This window comes from Pteropus vampyrus, unplaced genomic scaffold (assembly GCF_000151845.1).
Source record: "Pteropus vampyrus isolate Shadow unplaced genomic scaffold, Pvam_2.0 Scaffold125, whole genome shotgun sequence".
Lineage (NCBI taxonomy): Eukaryota > Metazoa > Chordata > Mammalia > Chiroptera > Pteropodidae > Pteropus > Pteropus vampyrus.
In genome coordinates this window covers 638,688-663,495 of record NW_011888906.1, presented here as the reverse complement: position 1 = coordinate 663,495, position 24,808 = coordinate 638,688, and the positions used below count along the sequence as shown (strand labels likewise).

At 40.1% G+C, this 24,808-nt stretch overlaps 2 protein-coding genes, 1 long non-coding RNA gene and 1 pseudogene across 14 annotated transcripts in view; 2 read left to right on the top strand and 2 right to left on the bottom strand.

Moving 5' to 3' along the window:
• Nucleotides 1-252: 252 nt before the first annotated feature.
• LOC111743959 lies at nt 253-2,341 on the bottom strand. The gene is made up of 3 exons (XR_002781960.1): nt 2,201-2,341; nt 673-827; nt 253-562 (listed from the first exon to the last, which is right to left on the bottom strand). It is a non-coding gene; the product is annotated as an uncharacterized LOC111743959 (long non-coding RNA).
• Nucleotides 2,342-2,483: 142 nt separating this feature from the next.
• On the top strand, nt 2,484-15,465 carry DSN1 (DSN1 homolog, MIS12 kinetochore complex component). 5 transcript variants are annotated; one of them, XM_023534438.1, is made up of 11 exons: nt 2,486-2,654; nt 4,409-4,457; nt 4,671-5,013; nt 7,022-7,095; nt 7,734-7,806; nt 9,484-9,571; nt 11,036-11,095; nt 11,492-11,566; nt 13,001-13,148; nt 14,060-14,147; nt 14,693-15,465. In XM_023534438.1, the coding sequence occupies exons 3-11, from the start codon at nt 4,689-4,691 to the stop codon at nt 14,794-14,796; spliced, it is 1,035 nt and encodes a 344-aa protein (XP_023390206.1). In that variant the 5' UTR covers nt 2,486-2,654; nt 4,409-4,457; nt 4,671-4,688; the 3' UTR covers nt 14,797-15,465. The 5 variants fall into 5 exon arrangements, with proteins under 5 accessions (XP_011364884.1, XP_023390206.1, XP_011364883.1 ...); XM_011366581.2 differs by having other exon boundaries at nt 2,487-2,654; nt 4,687-5,013; XM_011366582.2 differs by lacking the exon at nt 4,671-5,013 and having other exon boundaries at nt 2,484-2,654.
• On the bottom strand, nt 14,827-17,819 carry LOC111743950 (annotated as a pseudogene).
• Nucleotides 17,820-19,330: 1,511 nt separating this feature from the next.
• Nucleotides 19,331-24,808, top strand: part of NDRG3 (NDRG family member 3) — a 57,824-nt gene continuing 52,346 nt past the window's right edge. For 2 of the 8 annotated variants that reach the window (XM_023534432.1, XM_011366580.2), the window contains exon 1: nt 19,331-19,429. The gene's annotated coding sequence lies outside the window, so the exon portion shown is untranslated. The remainder of the gene's footprint in view (nt 19,430-24,808) is intronic. The other 6 variants (XM_023534436.1, XM_023534435.1, XM_023534433.1 and 3 more) reach the window with 5 other exon arrangements.

The following is a 24,808-nucleotide window of genomic DNA, read 5'->3' as shown; positions in this document are numbered from 1 at the left end:
GATTTGAAACCTGACACTAGCCCACTTCCAGTTCCCTGGAAAGGAGGGAAACCTACAAATGCCACAATCTGCTAACTGGTTCAGGGATACTTGGGAGGGACCACCGGGTGTTCCCTGCTGCTCACATCTCAGAGTCTCCCACTGAATGTGATATGACCACTGAGAAACAAATGCAGAGTGCTCAAAAATGGAAATGAACCTTTTCTACAAAAGACTGTTTAAAGTTTATCATGAAATAAAGGACACTTTAGACATGGGTTAAATTATCTATTACGGTATAATTAATTTCAAAACATTATATCACAGATGTTGTGGGTTAGGAATCAGGAGTAGGATAGTTCTGACTCAGGGTTTCCTGAAGTTGCAGTAAGGTATCAGTCAGGCTGCAATCATGTGAAGGCTCGACTGGGGCTGGAAGATCCATTTGTAAGGTGGCTCATATGCCTGGCAAGTCAGTGTTGGCTGTTGGCAGGAGGCCTCAGTTCTGTCGCACTTGGACCTCTCCATGGGGCTGCTTGAGTATCCTCATAACATGGCACTAGCTTCCCCCAGAGCAAGTGATCTATGGGAGAGCAGGGTAGAAGTCACAATGTCTTCTATGACTAAACATTGAAAATCACACACTGTCATTTCTGCAGTATCTTATTGGTTATACCGATCAATCCTACGCACTGTGGAAGAGGACTACTGTGGGCATGAACACCAGGAAGCAGGGATCCTTGGGGGGGCCATCCTGGAAGCCAGCTACCTCATAAAAATATAGATCTCTTTTTTTTAAGGACCAACAGCCAGGCGTGTGCTAGGCATTGAAGATACTATAGATGGGCCTGGAAGACAGAGAAGCAAATGTCAATGGCTGGGGAGGGGGGATGGGGGTTGGGGGAGCCCAGGGTGCTCAGGTGCTCAGGGAGCCAAGAGAAATCAGGAAAAGCTTCACAGAGGAAGGGGCATTTGAACTGGCACCTAAGGTTGAGATGTTGACCACATGAAGGGGATGGTGGTGTGCTGTAGGCAAGAGCCTAAGGTGAGATAGTTCCAGAGGAAACAGTATGTGTGATAGCCTAGTTGAAAGACAGCAGAGCAGAACTGGAAAACTGTAAGAAATTTGATGTCACTGGAGCGGGGAACAATGAAGAAGAGGCTGGGTCAGATCACACAGTGCCTTGTGAGGGGACAAATGTGCATATTCTGTGGACAGTATGGAGCCATCGAAGAATTGAAGGCAGGGGAAGGAGATAGAGGAAGTATTGGGGTTCCATGAGGCTATATTTTTGCTTGTGCTCTAGGGTGGCCCACCCTAGCTGAGAACACTGTTCTGTTCTTGAGACAATGACGAATGGGGAGTCAAAGGAGGGGGATGGACACAGAAGGAACTGGGTACCACTGAGTCCCAGAAACTTATATTCAGGGAACCAAAAGCAAATCTGCTTTCAGATGGCTATTGAAGCCAGCAGGCTAGAACCACAGGGTGGAAATTTCAGGAAGGCAGATTTTGGCCTCTCAGAAAAATTTTCGAAGGACCGCAGCTGCTGTGGAAGAATAACCACAGTTATGTTCCAGCTGCCACTCCCTTTAAGATTTTGTGGACTGCTCATAATTCAACATTGAGAGGTTTCAGATATGAAAGAAAGAACTGTACATGCAAGGGGACATTTTCATGGCATCATACTAGGTGCTGAGGAAGCAGTCTGCTCTCTGGGGCCAACAAGGGATGGTGGGAAAGACACAGGTTGGGCTCTTGGGAATACAGAAGGGGCATCTGGTTTGCAGCCTGAGACCTCAGAAAAGGCTGAAATGAATCCTCAGGTGATGCTTAAAATTAGAGAATTTTGCCAGGAAAAAGCAGGGAAGGGATTCCCAGGTAGAGAGAATTGGCTATCCAAGGAGCAGAGGCAAGAAGCCATGGGGGGGGGGGGCGCAGAGAAGCAACGCAAGCAGTTTGGGGAGAGGGCGGCCTGCAATGGGGCTGCAAAGGAGGGTTCTTGAACTTTGCCATGTGTTGAAAGGGCCACAAAAGAAAAAAAGTGCTAGAGCAGGAGTAGAGTTGGATAAAGCAAACTGAGCGCATAGCTCCAGTCCGCCCTGAGAGAGTCATGGTCCACATTTTTGGTGTTAAGAATAAGGGAAAAGGAAACATGGCCTAGCGACAGGAGCAGAGCTTCAGATGCTCGCTGATGCACTGTATTCCTCTGGCAAGTACCTCTCTGAGCCCGTTTCCCATCTTAAATGGGTTCTAGACCCATGGGACGTCAAACATCATGATGGTGTGGCAGGGACTGCCCTGACACCGCGTAGCTGAGGAGGTGGTAACGTGGCTACTCCTATGCGTGGAAGAATTTGGACCCGGAGGCCGGGCTAGTAAGAGCGTTGAAAACCAGTTTACGCATGCGCCTTTGAAGCAGGCAGGCGTTCTGGGTGCGCGTGCGCGTGCCCGGGAGGCCGCCGGTCGCGCATGCGCCCTTAGTTGGCGGGAGTTTCGGAAGCGGCGGTGGGGGCGCGGGGCGTGGTCTGTGGACGGAGCACCTGGTGGAGTAGAAAGAAGAGTCGCAGTGGCGCAGGGGGTCCCGGGGTGACCCAGCGGAGGCCACGGAGAGTGACCTACGGCCTTGTAGTTCAAGAACGGAGGCTCCAGGCTGGACGGGCGTCGCTCTGAGGTCAGGAAGTCGCATACCTTTCCCCAGACTAGGCCCCACTCACCCTCGCAACGGCCTTTTTGGCATCGGATCTCTGCCCACCCAGTCCCGTCGCCGCCGTGTGACAGCGGGCACTGCGGGTCCCCCGGGGCGCTGCGGCCTCCTCTGGGAAATCTGAAGGCGGGCGGCGCCTCTCTCACTCGTCCTTTTTGCAGAGCCAGCGGTCTAGACTCCTGAACAGTGGTTAAAGGGTTGGGGTGGGTCACAGGCCTGTGTTCGAATTTCTCCTTTGCCCTAGACTAGCAGTGTAACAATCTTGAACCAGCCTTTTGCCCTCTGAACCTCAGTTCCCCATCTGCAAGAAGAGGTGAATAATAGTACTTTGTACAGAAGCTGTGGAAAGGATTAATGGGATAAAATAATGATGCAAATAAAGCACTTACATATAACATAGGTCTTGACATATAATAAGCACCTAACAAGCAGCTTAACAAATGATGATTATTGCTGTTGCTGTTTTTATCTAGGTTTGAGTCTGTGATTACGGTCGTAACTGAGGATTTAGATCCTTGACCTACCCGGTTCTTGTTCTGTTATCTTTTCCATGTTGTCCTTCCACCTATATTCATTTCTTTTTAAGCCACGCCCCCTGCAGATTTCTGCTGGAATTCAGGGGTAAGCATGGTAGGTGTAGAGATGCCTCAGTCGGGTCCCTGCCTTCTTTCTGGGGAGACAAACATAAACAGACTTTACAGCCAGTGCTAGAGAGACCGAGGGGTGGAGCAACCCGCTCTGCTAAAGAGAAGTGGTGTGAAACCTACACATCTGGGCTAGGTTGGGGAGGATGAACACGTTTTACAGGCCATGTTCAAAGATTCAAAAGTGGTGCAGGAAACAGGAGTAGCAGGAGAGAGCAAGAATGGCTAGATTGGAACTAGCTTATGAAAAGTGTTGAATACACTGCAAAAATCTTTACTGCTGTCCAAAGAATGAGTAGAAGAACAGTGCTGGATGTAGGAAAACTAGTGGAGAGGCTGTTAGATTATTTGGGGAAAGGGGAGGGAGGTGGTGGAAATTATGAAATGAACTAAACTAAGAACTGGAAATGGAGAAAAGATTTAGAGACAGACTCATAGATACAGATAACAGAATAGTGGATACCAGATGAGGGGACTAGGGAAGAACAAAGAGGGTAATGAGATTCAAGTATATGGTTACAGAAGGAGACTAGGCTTCGGATGGCAAGCACTCAATGGAGTATACAGATGTATTATAAAGTTGTACACCTGAAATTTATATAATATTCACCAATGTTATTTCAATAAATTTAAAGAAAGATTTAGAGAGACTGTTGGCGGTAGAATGGACAGGATTTTGGATCTGGAGAGTTAATAATAAAAAGTAAAGGTTGATGTGATTTTTCTAGTTTGGAAGACGATGTAGATCTTAATGCCATTAGCTGAATTAGGGAATTAGGGACAAATTCAATTCAAAACAATTGAGAAATAAGATAAGATATGTGTTAAGGAAGAGATGAGCATTCCTAGTGGTAAGTTCTCTAGAAATTCAGAGGAGGTAATGAGCCCTGCTGATAGTCTGTGGAGGTGGTGGGTGAGGTGGCATTGTGCTGGGCCTTGTCAGGGAGCTAAATTTCATGGGGCAGAGATGGGCACTTTAGAGAGGCTGAAAAGCACAAGGCCTATTCTAAGGTAGTAAAGCCCTAGTGAGACGGGCTTAAATGTGGAGAACAGATCACCTCAGTTTTCTGTTTTCAGGGTTTACCACCCAGGATGACTTCAGTGACTAGATCAGACTCTGTAGAAGGTGAGTACTGTAGTGAAATTCAGTACCTCTTGCCTTGGGTGCAGGTTTCTCAGCTATACCTAAATGCTTTCGTGGCTTCTGGTGGACTTGGAATCACATATTCACATATTTGCACAGGTGCTTTCTCAGTGTTTCCATGGTCTGGGGCACACATCTTTTTCTCCATCTTTTTGCCCAGATACTTAGTTGTGATGGGTTTGATTTTGTATTTTGACCTTTTTATAACAAGCGATGGAAGAGGAACAAGTGACGTCTAAGACTCATGATCATCAACTGGAATCAGATCCCAGCCCTGTGGAAGTGTGTAATAAATCATCAGCCTCTCTGGAGATGACTCAAAGTGTTTCAAAGGAAAGAATTCATCTTGGCTCTAGCCTTAAAAAAGAGGGCAGTTGTGATCTCAGCCACCAGGAAGGACATCAGTCCACATCCCTTCATTTGTCCCCCCAAGAACAGTCTGCCCATCATCAAGACAGGAGGCAATCCTGGCGGCGAGCAAGTATGAAAGAAATGAACCGGCGAAAATCACTGCCTCCCTTTCATCAGGGCATCACAGGTGGGGTGCTGCATATATAAGACAGTGGAGTTGCAGCTCAGATAAGAGGCAGTGAGGTATGACAGAAAGAGCATAGTAGGATAGACTTGACTTTGCTACTAACTAGCTATGTGACTGAGTAAATCACATCACCTCTCTGAGCCTCAGTTTCCTCATCTGTAAGAGGGATATTTTAAATATTATGTCTAACGCCTAATAAGCGTTCACTATTATTGCTATTTATATCATTATTAGCTGCCCATTGTAACCTGTACCATGAACAGAAATTCCGATTTGCAACTGTTCAATGCTCACCTCTGTTGGGATGAGAGGCATTAAAGATTTCTTCCTATGGCTTTCTGCCTCATATCCTAAAGTGAAACAGAAGGTAGATGGGTTTGCTACCTGATTTTAAGCTTTATCACTGAAAATATCTCAGGGAAGATGCACATAAATATACATAGAGTGAAAACCAAGTGTTTAGATACGTATTTGAATGTGATTTTGTGTGAGTTTATAATAATAATTTAATAATGATAATAAGCATTAAAGTACAAGATTTAATGTGGAAAGTCTAACATGTTTCAGGGAAAACTTACTAGTTATGTGATCTTAAGCAGGTTCCTTAATCCCCTTTGGTCATCGTCAGTAAATGGAATGAAATCATACCTATTTTATGGGATTGTGTGAGGATTAAATGCATTGATATGTATAACACAGTACTTGTCACATAGTAAATAGCTCAGATGTTAAGCTATTATGATTATTTTAAAGATGTTACCTCACTTCCAGATAGCCTGATATCTAACAAGAAATCTGGATAAAAACAGCCATTTAGCATATCAGAAAATTGCTGCCACATTTATGCTCATGTATTTTTTTCCATAGGTGTGCCAAGAAAACAGTAGCAGTTCCTTAAGATTACTCCTACCTTTATCACTATTCCAGAGCATGTGCACCTAAAATTCTGTATAACAGAAAATCACTGAAGTAATAAGATTGGTCACCTCCAGTTATTCCTGGCCACTTGCCAGATTTCTTTGGCTATAAGCAGAAGGTATCCTGTGTTTCCTGATTAATAGTAATGAGAAGTAATCAAAAGAGGAGACAAAAGAACTTTAAAAACACAACCAGCTGAAGTTAGAGGACCAAAAGATATGTATCTCTCAAATTCTCAAAGCAAACTTACTTTGCTGAATAATAAGTGATGTTTTTAAATAGACATAATTGAAAAAAACAGTATATACATCCTGAGGATTCAGTGGCATAATTATATAAAATGCCCATCCAATTTAGGCTGACTCACCTTGTGACCTTGGGCAAGTTACCTATTACCTAATCTTTGTGCCTCTGTGTTATCATCTGTAACTTGGCATTGATAAGATACTTGTCTTGAGTTTTAATGAGGTGTGTATAGCATTTAATAAAAAGCCTTTTACATAGTAAGTGTTCAACAAATTACTATTAACGTTATTATTAGGTCATTATAAAAAGGCAGCAAGGTATTACTGGGAAAAACAGGTTTCGGTAACTGTCTTGGGACTGAAATCTCACTTCATCAATCTCTGGCCTCAAACAAGTCATCTCCCCTCTGAGCTTCAGTTTCCCCATTTGTAAAATGGAGGTCATAGTTTATCAGAGGACTCTTAAGACAGTGTTTTTAGAGCACACTGCAGGGCCTGTCATAAAAATGCTCAAATGTTCCCATCTCTGTTCTTCGGTGAATATAAAACACTAAAAAAGTTATATTATTAATCTCCTTTGTTTAACAAGACAAGAGTTTAATGTAATACATAAGAAGTTCTTGTAACTTTTTAAAGTTAGGGTGCACTAATAGGTAAATTTCATTCCTTGGCGATCCTGAAAAAAAATCAGATGTGATTATATATGAATTCTCTCTTTAATTAGAGAAGATTGCTTGGGCATTCATGCCTTAAGTTGGACTGCATCAGGAGAGGAAATTTTTCAATTTTTTTTTATTTTATTAACTGTAAGTATCCAGCTCCTTAAATGTGATATTTTATGTTAGAACTCAGCAGATCCATCAGTGTCAGCTTAGCAGAAAGCAAACGGCTTGGTTCTCTCCTGCTTTCCAGTTTCCAGGTGAGATTCTCGGGATTGGGAAATGCTTTCTTTTCCTTTTTTTTTTTTTTTTAAATTGTTACTATATAGTCCCAAAGAGAAATCAGTCCTGTGTGCTGTGTGCTGCATCTGTTAAGATTAAGAGATGTCTTTCTCTAGTTGAGATTAATTTAAAAGCCAGATTTAATCCTAGCAGCTGATTTCCCTCTGGACTATGCTCTCTATCAGTCCTTTTGGTGCTGCTGCTAACTGAGTAGCTGAGAGATTTCCCCAATCTCATATCTTTTGCCCATTGGCAGCAAATGACAGGAAATGATGGAAATTTAAAGTGAGCGGAGGTCAAAATCTAAGTTAAAGCAGACCTTTGAGATCTGACTACACACTAAGTCGGTATTTGGCTAACTGGTAATTACATCAGTTTAGATAAGCAAGTTATTTGTGTGAATTAAGTGACCATTTTTTGCTTAAACTAAAAATAAAAATAGTCTTACTAACAGAGTTTTTCCTAAACTATTTGTTTATATGAAGAAGATCTTAGGTATAAAAATTAAATCATGTTTACTTTCATATTTATTAAACATCATAACAGTTCATGAACGTCATTGGGACTGGCCTAGAAAATCTTGGTTGTCGTACTAAAAATGCTTTTCTTTATTTAGTTCTCTGTTCAGAAACTTGAACCTTTCTTAAGGGGCACTGAGGGCTTCAGTCTTGAAAGCTTCCGAGCCAAAGGTAAGTTCCTAAGAATGGACGAGTGAGCTTTGACCTTGAGCTGTACCTTTTGTTAAAGTCAGTTGAAGCCCCATTTTTAGGATCCCCATTTAAAGGAGCTGGTACTTCACAAAACCAGCCCCTGTTCCTTTCTTTTTTAATTGCATTTAAAAAAATAAGAACATATGTTAAGGAAGTTTAGAAAGTATAAAAGTGAAAAGTAAGCCTGCTTTCCACCCCAAACTCCAGTCTCACATCCTCTCCACAGAGGCAGCCATTACCACCAGCTTCCTGTGTATCAGTGCAGAGATACTGCCTTTGCAAACATTTATACATTAAAATCAAATAATACTCTCTGTACTGTTCTTTACCTTGTCTTGTTTTTTTTTTTAACCTAACAATTTGTCTTGTATATTACTCCATATCACACATATAGAGCTGTCTTGACATTTTAGTAGTCACATGATATTCCATTTTATAAATGTACCATATTTGATTTAACCAGTTTCTTATGGATGGACTTTTAGGGTTTTCACTCTTTTGCTATTACAATGAATAGGGTAATGAATACCTTTTTTACACAAGCCTTTTGGCACGTGTGCAAATAAAAATAAGATAAATTGCTAGAATTGAAATTAATAGGTCAAATGAAATGGTAAGAATTACCAGATGGCCTTCCAGAAAGGTTGTATCATTTCATTCTTTCACCAGCATTATATGCAAGTACCTGTTTTGTCACACTCACTAACGGTTTTTTTTAAACAGTTCAGATTTTTTACTATTTCGTAGGCGAGGAAAGGTATTTTGTAGTTTTAATCTGTTTCTTTTGAAGAGGATAGCATTTTTTCTTATTTTCTAGAACCATATGTGCTTCATTTTCTGTTTGTATCCTTTGTTCAGTTTTTAAAATTGGCATGTTTGGTCTTTTATATTGATTTGTAGGAACTCTCTATATTAAGGAAATTAGCTCTTCATCTCTGATATGTTATAAATATTTTTTTCCTAGGAATCAATTTTCAGCTTTCTGGGAAGTAACTCTTCTTACAGTGTAACTATACAATTATTCAGGATCAGAATACTAGATTTTACCCACTTAAAAGACCTAGAAAATACATGAACTCAGACTTATCAGTTAAAATTGTTTATCTCAGAATTGGACCATCACCATAATTAGAGTAGCTATGTCAGGGTATGTCTTGATAGCTATTTAATGTATCCTTTCCCCTATGCATTCTTCACCTGAATGTAATTATGGACTCTTCCAGGCATAAGCAGAAAACCGTTTTCACCATATGCCCATAATTCTTTATTTGCCTTTAACATTTTTTATTACATTCTTGCCTGACTTGTTGCCTGACTTCTGTAACATATTTCCTTTCAGTGCCAGCAGTTCACATCTCTTGAAAAGAATTGTCAGTGCTGATATACCTTTTTAACTGCTTTTTCACCAGCAAAGTATAAAAAACACTATCAATAAATGTCATAAAGAAGAGTTGTCTTCTATTTTATCTATACCTACCTAAAGAAAAAAGATAAAATCTTTCTTCATATTTATACCACTTTTTTGAATGAGTGAGAGGGCCAGAGTGTAACGTGGGACCCTAGAGCTGAGACCCCTTAAAGTGTATTACATCTTTGTCAACAGCTTGCTGTGAAAATTTATATTCTCTTTATAACAGGTAAATTTATTTTCTCTAGCATCTTCTCTTTCTGAAGAATTAAAACATTTTGCAGACAGCCTGGAAAGTAATGGCACTCTACAGAAATGTTTTGAAGATTCAAAAGAGTAAGTTCAGTTCCCCTTCTGTCTTAAATTATAATTGAATTAAGACTTTTTATTATAGTTAGTCAGTTGTTCATTTACTCAACAAACATTTATCCAGCATCTTCTACATACCAGGTTCTTCTAGATACTGGAGATATAGTGATAACTAAGTCAAACAAGGTCTCTTTTCTTATACATTTTTAATTGGAAAGACATATGTAGAAAATAATAATTTAAGATAGTGATAATCTAAGATCAATAATGATAGTAACTTAAGGGGGTGGCTTAGGTAGGGTTCAGAGAAGACCTCTTCTGAATTGACTTTTGGACTGAGACCTAAAAGACCTGAATGGTGAGAAAGAACCAGCCATGGGAAGATAAATAGGAAAAGCATTCTTCAGATCTTTGCTAGCCATGCAAATTAGAGATAAACTTGTGTTTTTTAGCTATTGGAAAGTAAGAATATTAGGAGAAATTTAGAAATCCCAGCCTTAAACTTGCAGTTCCTCTACAGGGATGGAGCCCAGCCCTCTACCCCTGCCCTGCAACAAATCTTGTCACTAGAGCTTACATCATAAACTTTTTAGTTTTGACTTTGTAAAGGTCTACTTTTCCAAAAATCCTTAAACTTAACATTGGTATTCAAGAAATGAAAAATATTTGGCTCAACATAGCATCTGTTTTAATGCAGTATGTTTAAGCTACTGCTGGCTGCTGCATCTCAGCCCACAGTGATAAAGACTGTGTGTCACAGGCCTTGGTAGAAAAACATGAAAGATGGCACAACTAATTCGTCTTTGTCAGGTAGAGTACCAAGTATATCTGCAAAATTTTGGCATTTTCAGTGCCTGCCTTTCCATTAGGATTAATTATCCAGCTGAGCTGAGCCATTGATGTAAGTAAAACATAATCCTTGTCCTGTGATAGCTTCAGTTTAAGTGAAAAGACAAGATAGTCATATGAAAAAGTATTGTTGGGCCTTAAAAGATGTTAAGGTTTTGATTAGTGGGAAGGGAAGGGACTAAAAATTCATGTGAACAAAAGTTTAGAGATCGAAGACCTCAGATATTTAGGGTCAGGATGAGTGGGATTATATGGCAAAGAATAGATAAAAGGTAACAGGAGGAATCAAACTTAATGAACTGAATGGAGCAAGAATACAGAGAGCCTTAAGTGCCAGGTTAAGGATTTTTTACTTTTCTTATAAATGCAGTAAACAGTCGCAGTATTTAAGCAAGGAAAAAAATTAAAGGAATATTTTAAGAAAGGTTAATCTGGCCATTTGTGAATTGGAATTGATGAAAGAAATAGAAGATGAGACCTAGTGCAAAAGTGAGATAGAGTCCAAGAATAAATATTTGTTTAATTTCTTAAAGATAAATTCTGAACATGTTTTATTGCCATTAAAATTATATAAGGTGTCATATTAAAAGCAAGTGCTCTTGAAAGATTTGTGTTAATCTCAAAGTCCTATCTGTATTCTAGAAAAGCTTCAGATCTGTCTCTGGAAACATCAGTGGCTGAGATGAAGGAATACATAACAAAGTAAGTGAAAATCAGTGAACCTTTGTTGGAAAATCTAAATTCATCTGGGGACAATAACTAAACCTGAGAAAATGAATAATAAACATCTTTTTCTGAGTGTCAGTACTAGTATATCAATACTAGAAGTTAGAAAGCTGCATATTGGTATCTTTTGGCCTGTACTGATGGCCAATTTCATATTATGGAGTCTGGGGAATAAAGATATTAATTTGATTTTAAGAACTCAAGTTTGATTTGACTAAATTAATTTCCTCTGAGTCGGTCTCGATTTCTTATCCTTTAATAATCTTCTTATTCATGTCTTAGAAACAGAGTAGGCACCTAATGTGCTTCTTGTTGCCCTGGGTGATTCAGATAATCAAAAATTAACTGAAATTTTTTTTCCTGATTCTATAGGTTTTCTTTAGAACGTCAGACTTGGGATCAGCTCTTGCTACACTACCAGAAGGAGGCTGATGAGATCGTATCCAGGTTAGATCTACGACTGGACATCAGAAGCTATCTTTTTACTTTGTGTGGAGTTTGATTTGAATTGATAGCTGTTAGCATAGTTTGAATGATGAATCCTTTCTCATAAGCCAAGCAACTCATCAAAGCTCTATAAAATGTCTATTATCACTCTCTGACCATAATGGAGAGTCAGGAGAAGGAGGGGAGGGTTGGTGACACTATTTTCAGTCGTAGAACAGAATTGCTTCTGTTCTGTGTCTTTCGCTGCTGTTCCCCATCCTGGGGGAAACAGGCACATCTCTACCCTGTACCCAGCAACCTGGGGCTGGGTCGAAAATAATAGTCAGGGGACTTGAGTGAATATCTGGCCTTTGAGAGCTGTCAAGTGTGGGAGAGAACCTTGGTCAGGTTCTCCCAGCTGTCAAGTGTGGGAGAGAACCTTGTTCAGAGAGCCTTCATGGAGATGCAAAGACTCGAAGGTGATGGAAGAGGCTGTACAGGAGAGAGGATTTTGTCTGGGTCTTTAACATTAAGAAAGTGAGAAAGTGCTAGATTTTGATTTAGTTGACCATCTAAGCCAGTGACTTTAAGCTTTTTCTCCATATAGAATCTTAGCTAGAAACCCAACTATAAAATTTTAACCAAAACCCTATTTGCAAAAGTAGCCTCTTTGTAGAGAGGTGCTTTGAGAAATATGGTTTGAAAAAATTCCCCAATCCAAGCATGGTTATCTTTAGTCACCCCTTACATGTTCTGTTCATGAAGATAGGTAATGTATAAGATGGCAGTTTCAGAATAAAAACTTTTGATGTGGCATAGCTTATTGGTTAAGAGGAATGCTTCTGGAAGCAGGCTGTTTCTGTTCAAATCCTAATTATTGCTTCATTTTGTGACCTTGGGCAAGCCACTTAATGTCTAAGCCTGAAGCTCCTCGTTTGAAGATGGAGATAATGTTAGTACCTACCTGAGTGGGTTATTGTGAGTGTTAAATGAAGTTAAATGGAAAGTATCTGGCATTCAGTAAATTGTAGTAGTTGTTAATAGAGAGTTATCATCGATTTTCATGAACTCCTTATCATACTGTTTTTTTTAGGTAGTTGAAGTGGCCCAGCTTTCTTCTGGTGAAAGATCATAGACATTGACTTCGGAATAGCAAGATTTGGCTTTACTCCACCCCACCTATAGTCCTTTTTGTAAATGGACCTTACTGTTAGGCAGAGTCAACTGACATGTAGCTTCTAGCATTTCCTGGAGTTCAGTGGTATAAAAACATTAATAATGGATAATTGTTCCAGAACCCCTTGTTAATAAGGAGTCAGGTGGAAAAGTATTGGGACAGGTTAATAAAGTCTTATTGGAGGTTTTTTCCCTAGGTCATCTTTTCATGTCTTCCCCAGAAAATAATTTTAACATTCCTTGAAAGCTCTTTTTTTGTTTGTTTTATTTTGTTTTTAGAGGAGCAACTGCAGCCGAAATTACTGAAGTTGAAGTGGAACCTACAACATGTTTTGGGTCTTCTCAGATTGAAGTCCTTAACACAAAGCCTGACTACCAGGAGATATTACAGAACCAGAGCAAAATCTTTGATTGTATGGAGTTGGTGGTGAGTTGGCTCATGTTTATATTTGGTTGAGTTATCCAACTTTGCTACTTTGTCATCCTTGGAAATGAAAAGACCTGGAGAATATGTGTAATAAGATGAGATAAGTATATTTAACTCTACCTTGGCAAAACATGGAGAGACGATAAAAAATAAATATATGGCGATAAGTGCTAATAAAGCAGAGTAAGGGAGAGAGAGTACAGGGAGGGCAGTAGATTGCTATATAGAACAGGTGTGGAAGGTCCCTCTAAGGTGCCATTTTAACAGACTAAAAAGAAATGAAGTGAGCCAGGAGGACATTTTGAAGAGTAATATTGTATCATTCCAAGTATTAACAGGAAGCAGTCAAGAAAGGGTAATTCAAGGAGAGTTTATTTATAAGGGGGCTATGTATAAAGTGCGGGTATTGGGAAACCACAAGGGTTAGTGAAGTAACCTAGGGCTTAGAGGCAGCTAAGCTCTTACTGCCTGAAGGGAGGAGGGGAGGAACAGTTATTGTGGCAGAAAGTCACACTGGGGAGAAAGTCACACAGTAGGCTGCTCTGAGAGAGCCATGACCTTCTGTTGAGAGACAGCTAACTCAAGATCATCCTTCCCGGAGCAGGCCTGAGTAAAAATACCCTGAGCTCATTCAGCTTCCTCCCACTAGGGCTCTTTCTTGACCAGACCCACCCAGAAGCCACAGGACATAGGATCTTATTAGACATTATCCAGGTCAGCCAGCTGGGGCATAGAGTGGTGTGGGAAAGGGGTGTGGATCCGGAGGATCAGAAAGAATACGCCTGGCATGAGCACTCCAGGCTGAAAGAACAGCAAAAGCAAAGCTCCTGAGCAGGAGCTTGCCTGGTACGTTTGAGGGACATTAAAGAAGCCATGGACCCTTAAAGCTTGCAACTGTCTTTCATCTGCAGATGGACGAACTGCAAGGATCAGTCAAGCAGCTGCATACCTTTATGGACGAAGGTACCCAATGTCTCCAGAAGGTGTCAGTACAGCTTGGTAAGTGTGTCTCTTGAAGGGACCAGAGTGATAACCCTCTGATACAAACTGCCCTTGAAAGCATATGGTCTCAGAGATAAGGTCTACATCAAATGATTTTTTTCCCCCTCACAATGACTATTATGTTGTAGATATTCAAAGTTAATGAGAAATTTTAGATGTAAATTCCACAGAAGCATAGTAGACTAAGAATAAAATCCCCACAAACCATCTCATTTTAGTAAATCCAAGACTTAATACTCATTGCATTTTCCCCCTTTTCATTCTTCAAGAATCCACTAAGTGACACTGATAGTATTTCTCCATAGCTTTTTCTGACCTACTCCAGCCCTAAATTATTGCTATATATACCTTTTCTTATTCATCACATATATTATGGTTGTAGTTACTGCTGGCTTTCTTATCAGACTGTCATCTCCTTGAGGACAGAGACTCTTATTTGTCATTATAATGCCTATCGTGTCTGGCACAGTGTCCATATACGTTTTCAATAAATGTTATTTGCATTTAATTGAAATTTACTTTTTGGCTCTTTTCCTCTGCAGGGAAGAGAAGCATGCAACAATTAGATCCCTCACCAGCTCGAAAACTTCTCAAGCTCCAGCTACAAAAGCTGCCTACTGCACATTGCTCTAAATCTTGTCAGTGACCTTATACAGCTTTTCTGCCACAAGGTGCTCTAGAGGAGAAAAATGGGAAGGGTGTTCCAGTGCATGGCGACTGTGTGGCAAATGAGCCGTTGATATCTGCCCTGTTGCCTTTAAGAATAACTGGCTGACTATAGAGCACTTAGATTTTTTTCTAAAAGTTTCAATATTTATGTATCCAAAAGAATGTTGTATAGATACTTTTTCCAAGAATGTGCAAATACTTTAAATTTTTGGAATGACCTTAAGAACTAGTAGCCAATTCTTTTAAATATTCTTTGTCATCAGAAATCTTCATCTTGTGTAGATGTTTTTCAAATCATTCCAGAGTTATTCAGGGTCAAATCCAGTGAAATATTTTGGGGGTCAAGTTGGGTTCTGGTTGTAAAGGAATGAGACTAATTTTCTAGTGTGGCCCTGAGGTGACTTCAGGTAGAGAAATTGTGGGCATTGTTTAACATCATGTGGATACTTATATCACTTCACAAATCGAAGGAAATACCACTTATTCTCTATGTCCTAATGCCTATAGTGTGCTTTAGCTTTTAATATTGAGTCAGCATCTTAAATTCTGGATTCAAGAAGGGGGCTAAGTATTCCTTTTCATTGTTCTCTATATTTGGTAATAATTGCATTATAAAATTGTACATAATTAAAAGATTTTCCTTGTCTTTGTGTATATTTTGAGTGTGTAAAAAAAAATTAAAAAGGAGAACATCTTGGTAAAGAAAATAGGATTCTTTAAGAAAAAAGAATCCTATTTTCTTTACCAAGATGTGGAAGTGAACAATGTAGTGTAGAGATATGCCTCAGCATTAATTACTGATAAAACAACTAATTTATTGTTAATGTTTCTTTTATTCGTTTTTTCTTTTTTTGTCCATTGAGACATTTTATTTGCATGTATGTATTACATTCCGAGAAAAAGAATCCCAGGATTTTCCTGCCTGTGTTTTTGTCTTGCTTCTTTATAGTCTGTAATGCCCACTAAGGTTGTCAGTACAATGAAACCAAATTGACGAGATGGGAGCAGGTTCTGCCATTTTTCTAGATCTTTGAGTTGCACATCAAATCTAGGGCAGATCATTCCATACTTTAACCTGCCCGTGAGGTTCACAGCAATTTTCCCAGCTCTGGGATCATCAATGATTTCAAATTTGCCAATGTAACTGTGTTTCATCACAGAAACTGGACAAGGGCTTTGGAGCACGACCCAATAAGAACCTAGCGTTTGCCTATCTTTTTCAGCATTTTTGATGCTCTTGAATGCATCAGCCAAGACATTCATGCATACCATTTGGTGGCATGGCAAGATGGTGGAAAGAGTGTTAATGTTTCCTATTCTCTGATCCTCCTAGTAGGACAAAACCTGTTTCATTTAAATACCTAGTCATGATCTTAAGTCTTAAACTTTGGCCTAAGCACCAATTAGTGAGAGGTGATATCTCCTTGCTTCGACTTACATTCCTTATTATTTCATATATTTACAGAGCCCTCCCCTGTATGCCAGGCACAGTTCTAGGAACTGGGGAGAGAGCAAAAAACAAAAGCAGACATGGGACCTCCTCTCATGATGCTCACAGTCTAGTGGGGACACGGAATAAGAAGAAACAACTCTGCAAAAGTGATGTTTCAGTTGATTTGAGAAGGATAAGGGAGTTAACTAGGGCAAGTATTTGAGGCAAAAAGATCATTTCCAAAGACCTGAGGAGGGAGAATGAAGCATTCTGGGATATTTAAAAAATAGTAACGTAAGCATGCTGAATCCATTAGAAGAGCCATCTGAGACAAATTCAGTCATCAGAAGGGTTTTAAGAGAGGGAGAGATGAGATCAGGACTTTATTTTTAAAAGATCATTTTAGTTGTTGTGTGGAGAACAGGAGAAAGCAAGGTATGGTTGTGAGAGACCAGTTAGGCTATTGCAGTAGTCTAGATGGAAAATGATGGCCTGTACTAGGTGTTGGCAGTGGGTGAGTGGGGTAAGATCCTCATAGTGTCTGGAACATAGGCATGTAGTTAAAAGCCTATCTCTGCCATTTGTAACAAGAAAAATCTATTTAACCTCATATGTAAGATTAGGAGAATGATGGGAACTATAAAGCACAGGGATGCTACCGGGGTTAAATAAGTTTAGAACAGTGACGGTATGATGGCGGGAGGGAAAACTTGAACAACTGGGTGGATAATAGAGCCGTTAATGAGATAGGGAAGCTAGTAGTTCAATTTGGGATACCAAGCAAAGAAGTCAACTAAACTGGAAAACTGAAAAATCTAGAGATAAAATTTGGAAGTTACTAATACCTAGTTATCGAAGTCTTGAGAGTGGATAATATTGTCCAGAGTAGAACAAGAAGGGAAACTTTGGACAGCCCTCAAGGAAAGCTGGGGCTTTTAAGAACCAGAGGAGTGGTGTTAATTTCCTATACTTTCAGAAGCAGAGTAGTATAATGGAAAGAGCATGGCTTTGAAGCGAATTTTCATCTTTTATCCCCAATTTCCTCCCTCATCTGTAGAATGGGGATAGATCACTTCTCTCCAAAGGTGATTGTGCTTTCCTCCATTTTATTTATTATATTATTGCACTTTTTGTTCATAAGAATTTGTTCAAAATTATAAGAAGTATGCTTTTGTATTCGGCTAAACAGGATAGAGCACAGAAAAATAGTCCTAAGCATTTTACATGTATACAGACCATAACTTTATGAGATAACTTGTTTTTTTTGTCATAGATGAGGAACTCAAGATTGAAGAGGCTTAATAACTTAACCAAGGACATGTAGATAGTAGTGGACGTTGAACTAGAACTAATTTGGCACTTAGTAAATGTTAATAAATATATGAAAAGCTATGCTCAGTTAATATTAATTTTCACTATTTGGTTCAGGAATTGGGTTTGATAAATAACAATATAGACAGTCATTCAATGTTTGGTAATATTTGTTACATTCTAATTTAGTTAAGAGAATATCTTTTAGTCAGTGATACTTAATAAACAATGTGTGAGAGAGAGTAGGGTACTCTGTATTGCTGTTACCATCAATGCCCAGGTGATGTAATGTTGACCTGAAAAATAAGACAACCAGTTATTTTACCAGCAAAATGGGTTTATTTGGGAATAGCACAGAATTGCAATTCTGGACAAGCATGCTATAGCAAAAACCACAGGCAAGTCCAGCAAACAAAGGAGAAGAACATTGCTTTACAGAGAAAAAGGAAGAAGTTGGGAGGGGTTGTTTCCAATAAAAGTCCATTGGGGGAAAGCAAGAGTTTAGGGTGCGGACAGTTTTTCACTGGCTGAATTGCTGGGCAAGGAAGGAAATCTTCCTCCTGTTGGAGTAGTGTTAATAAGAAAACCACAGGCCCACAGTGGCATCACTCTTGCTAAAAGCCCAAGATAGCAAACGTATATTTAATTGCAGTTTCGACATCTCCCAGAAACACAATCTTGATCAACTTGTCTGGAATATTTTGGTCACCAATCAGGTAACGTCATGTGGACTGTCCGCATCCCCAGCCTCCCTTGGCGACTTCCAGAGCCCAGGTTGCGGCCCAGGTTTTTCTGCACGATAAAAACCTTTCCCTTGTGTTCCATCCCCACCCCAAGCAGGTGTCCTGGCCCAATAATAATTCCTTTTTTTAAAAAAAATAGTTCCCTTGCCTCAGTGTTCTTCCTATAAAAACCTTCCATTTTGTACAACTCCACAAAGCACTCTTCTACTTGCTAGACGGGATACTAGACCATTCATGAATCACTTAATAAAGCCCATTAGCTCTCCACATTTACTCGGTCAAATTTTGTTTTTTTTACTGTAGTATTGACTTGCAAGCTTCGTCTCTTTTGTTGAGGTTGGTAATTGAAGATTCTTCCTATTGGAGTCTGTAGTTCATGTTAAGTGCTAGTGCCTGAGGGCTCCCCCTCTGGACTCCCAACTCCATTTTAAACAATGTTTTCCTTTATTTTCACGAGATTAAATTATAAATTCTTGATAAAGGGAATTGGTCCGGTACGTTTTGGTATTATGTAAATTGTTGGGTCATTAAGCTTAATGTGCATAATCATTATGAAAAAAATTTTTCGATTTCTCATTTTGCACCCAAGAAAGGACATGGTGTGGCTGGCATTGTAATACAGTGATATAATGGAGGACTGGGAATTAAGAGCCTTGGGTGTTGGATTCTAATTCTTAAGTCACTATCCATTCAGCAGGAATTTACTAAGCCCCTTCCCGTGCTAAGCACTGTGCTAGCCATGTACCTTGTGTAACGGCTCTGGGCCCCTGTAAAAAGATCAAAGTATTTCTTAGAGTTTTCATAAGGATGCAACTTGGCGGTAGGGAGGAAATCGGCCAGACGCAACACTCAACGCCCTTCCCACCGTGTCGTTCTCGTTTAAAGTTCCTCTCCAAAGCCACTCCTCAGCCAGAAAAACTACACCCAAAATGGTGCCGGGGACCCCTCTCGGCTCAGCCACCATCTTGGTAGTTCCCGTGGCGGGCGAGCCCGACGCGCCTGCGCAACCCTGGCATCCTCAGTGCGCCTGCGCGGCCGCAGAGCCTCCCCCGCCCCTCTCGGCGCTGCTGCTGCCGCCGACGCCGACGCGGCTGCTGCACTGACGGCGGGTACCCGCGCCTCAGGTGAGTGAGCGCCTCAGCGGGGCCCTCTGGGGACGCGCTGCGCTGCTTGCGGGGGCGTCGCTCCTTTTGCTTTCTCCTTCCCCGCCTAGTCTCCGCTCCGCGGTGGGGCCCCGGGCTCGCGCTGCTCACCTTCTCTGGATCCCTCCCGGCCCGCGGGACCGGGGTCAGCCCGGCCTCCCTTGGCGGCTCCTAGAGTCCAGGTTGCGGCACTCCGTGGCTAACCCGCTGGCGACAGTGTGCAGGCGGCAGGGTCGAGCCTCGGGGCGCCCCACATCTTTGGTTGCCCGGACCCACCTCAGGCGCAACCCCCTTCCCGCTTCTGTTCTGCCGGAGGCGGGGCTCGGTGTTCCTCGGTGTCAGGCACCCTTCTGTCCCACCCACTCCAGAGCCAAGTAGGCTTGGAGGATGGGCAGTGAGCTCGCTTTGCACTCGTGCGGCCCTGATACAGCAAAGAGTACCCTCTGGCGGGACCCCATGACGACTCTCCGAGGGAGGGGCTTCTTCACCCCGCCTGACAGATGAGAAAACTGAGGCTGAGAGGTAAAGCGCTGGTCCAAGGTCACGCAGCTGGCAAGAGGCGGGGCTGGCTCTTGCCTCAGGGTTTTTCAGGCCATTATAGTTGGAATTTGATCTTGTACTTTGAAAAATTTGAAATATACTTATCTCTGGAGTTACTTCACTGTCAGAAAAGACTGCAAAAACAGTATTTTCTTTTTGGCGTGCAATTGAAGTGTTGCTGTAATAATAATAGTAATGTTATTAGTAAGAGCTAATGTTCATCCAGCGCTTGCTTTGTGCCAGGGATCTTGCTAAATATTTAATTAAGATTATCTCACTTAATAACCTCAGCATTTACTTATCCAGTGCTTTTCCCTTCCTTTTCATGCACCCTTTTTTCCTGCAGAGCTGGCCTCCCTGTCACAGGTAGACTTGGAGACTCATGACTTAAGAGGGAAAGAAGCTCTCCCTCGGTGGCTTACTGGCAGGACAGGGGGTAAACCTTGTATGCCTGCATCCAAATTTTCCCCCTAGCCTGGCCCCCAGAGGATATAATTAGCCTTCCTTTTCTGGCTGCCAGGAAAGCTAGCTGGGCTGGCTGCATGTGGAGGTGACAGAGCAGATTTGGCGAACACTCACCTCATTCTGGGGCTTTCTGGCTCTGTTCCAACCCTGGGCTTGAACATCTTAAAATTTAAGGTAAGGTAAAAAGCGAAAGAGCATTGACAAAGTGGTGTTGAATATAAGAAGCCTCCATAATTTAATTTAAAGTCTCAAAGGAACAGCTGTAAAAATACGTGAATATTTCTTCCCCGAAATAAGTAGCTCAGACTTTTCTTAGCAAATCTTCCTTACATACCTCAAAGCTCCACTAACTCACCACCTTCTCTGTGAAGCCTTCCTTGCTTGATTTTCCCAATTAGATATGTATACACACACAGTAGGATAGAGGTTTTAGTCTTACCATTAGGGCTTTTAGCTCCTTTCGGTCAGGGGCCATCTTTGCAGCCCCAAGTGCTTGGCTCATAGTAGGCCCTTGGTAAAGATTCAGTGAATTTCTACTATTCTTTTTCATTACTCAAAGAGCAGTGTTTTCCTGCTGCCCTTCTGTTCTTCCTTCTTGCCCTTCCATTTATCTTTGCTGTCCCTCCTTTATTTTTTTCAGTTTTATTGGGAAATAGTTGACGAGCATCACTGTATAAATTTAAGGCATATAGCACAATGGTTCGATTTACATATATTGTGAAATGATTACCACAATATGTTAAGCTAACATCCATCTTTTCATGTAGATACAATATAAAGAAAGAAAAGAATAAAGAAAAAAAATGTTTCCTTGTGATGCCCCTCCCTTTAGATTCAACTGCTGGTCATTACCCACCATTCAGAGGTCTCCAGTCCAGCCTGTTTCTGAAAATTTGCAAATAAGGGTCCTGCATCATGAAGCCTGTTTATCTCCAACAGTGGAGTTGGTATATGCCACAAGTGTACAGAGCAGTTTTTATTTGTATGTTACAGTAAGGTTGCCTGAGGCTTATGGCCTTTTAGTCTATTCCTAGATGCATGTTAGATTCATTTTTACATTCTTTGCCTTATGTGGCTGACTGCCCCATGTGCTATCAGAGTAGTCACAATTTTTACCATTAATCATTTCATAGTATTTATAATAATAAGTATTCAAAAAGGCCCTTTGAGAGGCAGCAGATCTATGCACAGGTTCTCTACATAAATTAAGCTTTTAAAAGGGTTTTTTCCAAATAATTTTCTGCAAATATATTGAACTGTTATGTGGAAGGCATGGTATTGGGCATGGTAGAAGATTCACTGTTGAATAAAACATGACTCCTGTTGAAAGAACTTACTAGCTAACTGAGAAATACCATATCGAACTGTAACTCAAGTCAGGTCTAAAAATTGCCATAATAGCATTACAAGCAAAGTAATATGAGTATAATGGAATAAGGTATTCCAACATGGGACATTTCATAAAATCATAACACTGTTCAAGCTCAATAACCGTCAAGTCATTGAGTCCAGTCTTCTCTATTTTATAATCCTCATCCTAAAACGTGAACTTGTCCAAGGTCACAAAACTGGGGCTACAACTTGAAATCCAGATTTTTTTATCCATTAAAGGTTTTATCAGTATTTCAGTGAATTAATTCATATGTAAAGGCATTAACCAGCAACTCTATTAAAACTCTATTTATGTGCTTAGCACAGGGTTGAGGAAGAGATAACAAAAATGATTCGTGTCTTCAAGGAGTTTATGATCTGTTGAGGAATAGTAAAGAACTGTTACCTGACATTGAAAATAGTGTGTACCTAATTGTTAAATCGTGTGGTGGAAGGTATGGCATAAGAGTTGGGAGAGGTGCAAGAGGAAGCAGTATGAGCTGTGGTAGTGGGAGCACTTTGGGGAGGAGTTAGGACTTTCTGGACTTTGACAGATTGGTAGGGTCAGAATTAATTAAAGGACAAAGAAAGCATTTCGAAATAGGGTGGTAAAACTGAAGCAAGATAACAATGCTTGACATGTTTAAGAGACAGAAAAAAAAAACTTCCTTGACCTCAGTGACTTGACTGAATTAAAGCAATGGTTCTCAGCCTTTAGTGCACACCTGAATCACCTGGAGAGTTTATCAAAATCCAGAATGTGTGATTCAGTAGGACTGGAGTAGGGCCCAATAATTTATATTTCTAACAAGTTCCCTAATGATGCTTCTAATCCAGAGACAACACTTTGAGAATCACTGGATTAGAAGGTTGCGAAGCTAGTGTGAGAAACTATCAAAGAACTTGTTCCAAAAAAGTGTGGTTGTGCATGTGTGCATATTATATACCAGCATAGGCGAGTTTTGGAAAGATACATTCCAAACTGTAGTAGTAGTCACTTCTGGAAATGGGATTTAGGGGATAGGAGAATTCACTGTTTTCTTTATATCTTTCTGTGTGATTTTTGCATTGTGCACATATTGCTTTTGTATTTTAAAAAAGAGTCCTTTTTGAAGATACATGCTGTACTAAAATATTTATGGATTAAAAAAGCTTGCTAAAGTGATCTAGTGTCACACGAACATTTTTAGAGTGTCCGCTGTATGCCAGATGCTGCTAGGATCTGGAAATACAAAGCCTTTGCTAAAGTTTACAATCTGGCAATCAAGATGGGCAGATAATAGCTCTACTGAGTATCCTGAGCTTCATAAGAGCAAGGACGAGGGTCTAGCTTTGTGTGTGACAGATAATAGACACTTGGTAAATGATGAATGAATGAATAAATGAGCAAATCCAATCAAGAAATGAGAATAATGAGAAAGAAAAGAGCAAATGAGAGATTCTGGAGGAAAAATTGACAAGCCTGAATAGTGATACTGAAATGTTGAAAGGAAGGGATATGTCAAGGACTTTCAAGTCCAAAGATTGATAACATTTTGGGTTTATTGCAGAACTGGATGTCAAGTCATCTATTCTGAAAGATCTTTTTAAACTCTCCCATGCCTCCTCTCCCCCTCCTTTTTAAAAGAGACTGCTTGGAAATAACATGTGAAAACTTAACCTGGATTGAGTATGAGTACTTACCAGGTTTCAGGGCTTTCTTTGGTAAGTGAAATTTGTTTCTTAATAATAGTGCTAATTCTATTGTGTTTATAATATTTACCTACAATATGGCCATTACATATTACGTGAAGTTAACTGAGGTGCACGGAGGGTGTTTTAAATACCATATACGGTTGTTTTATGTCTTTTGATCTTACCTCTTCAACGAGAAAGAAATAGTACAGTCCACTCAAAATTCTGTCATGTGTCTCACAGTGCCTCACAGAGTTTGACATATTACCAGTCCTAAATAAATATCCATTGTTGATGGCTTCATAGGGTGTACTCTGGAGGAAATATGGCTTTGTTGCATTCTGAGTTGAATTCTTCGTAGATACTATTTATATTACCAAACAGGCTATGCTATTAGACTTGGCTGCTATTAAAGAACATATGATATGGATTGGGTGTTCTCCCCAACTTTTTGTATGGAGGGGCTCTGTTTTATCTTCCCTGGAGATTTAATATAGGAAATGAAAATTAATTTCTCAAGAAGAGCGGTGGCTTTCCCTAGGCTTTGGCTATATTATTAGACGATAATCTTTTCACTACCTAAAAATGTCCACAGTCTACAGTTTGGGGTTTTCAATTGATCAAGTAAAATTTCTGCTATAGCTACTCCTCACACTTGATTTTATTACTTAAGATTTTTGTTGTTGTAAATTTTGTGATACCTTTTTAAAGAAATGCTGTTTCAAGTTTTGAAGGCATTAGCTATATTTTGGGGGAACTGGGAGGGTGATGGCCTAAAAACTCATAAACATAATAAATCAGGGTAAGGAAAATTGGATGTAGCTCATAAAACCAGTACTAAGTTGCTTCTCATTTGTAATGATAACCTAAGATTAGAAGTCTTGTCAGCTTTTCCTTTAATTGGTAATTGTCATATTGTAATTTTTCCAGAAATACCATTTGCTTTCAAAACACAGTTGTTTATTAAAAATGACAGTTTTATCCTTATAACGCTTCTACATTTTAAAATCTGAACTTTCAACTTATGGATAAATGATTGAATGCTTTTTTAAATTGTGACAGGTTTTATGTGAAGCCATAATACTGTACTTAGAAGAGAGAGAAGAGAGGTATCAAGCTATTGTCTTTTTCTCTGTGCAGTTGAGAAAGCTTTCTTCAGCTTTTGAAGGTGTTGCTTCTTTTAAACCTTTGTGTTGGAACATGAGTTTAACCACAGTGTTGACTAAAATGTGACTTTGGATGATTAAGACAGTCAACAGGGTTGCTTTTCAAATACTCCCAGAGAGGTGCAATTCCTTCTTATTAAAATAA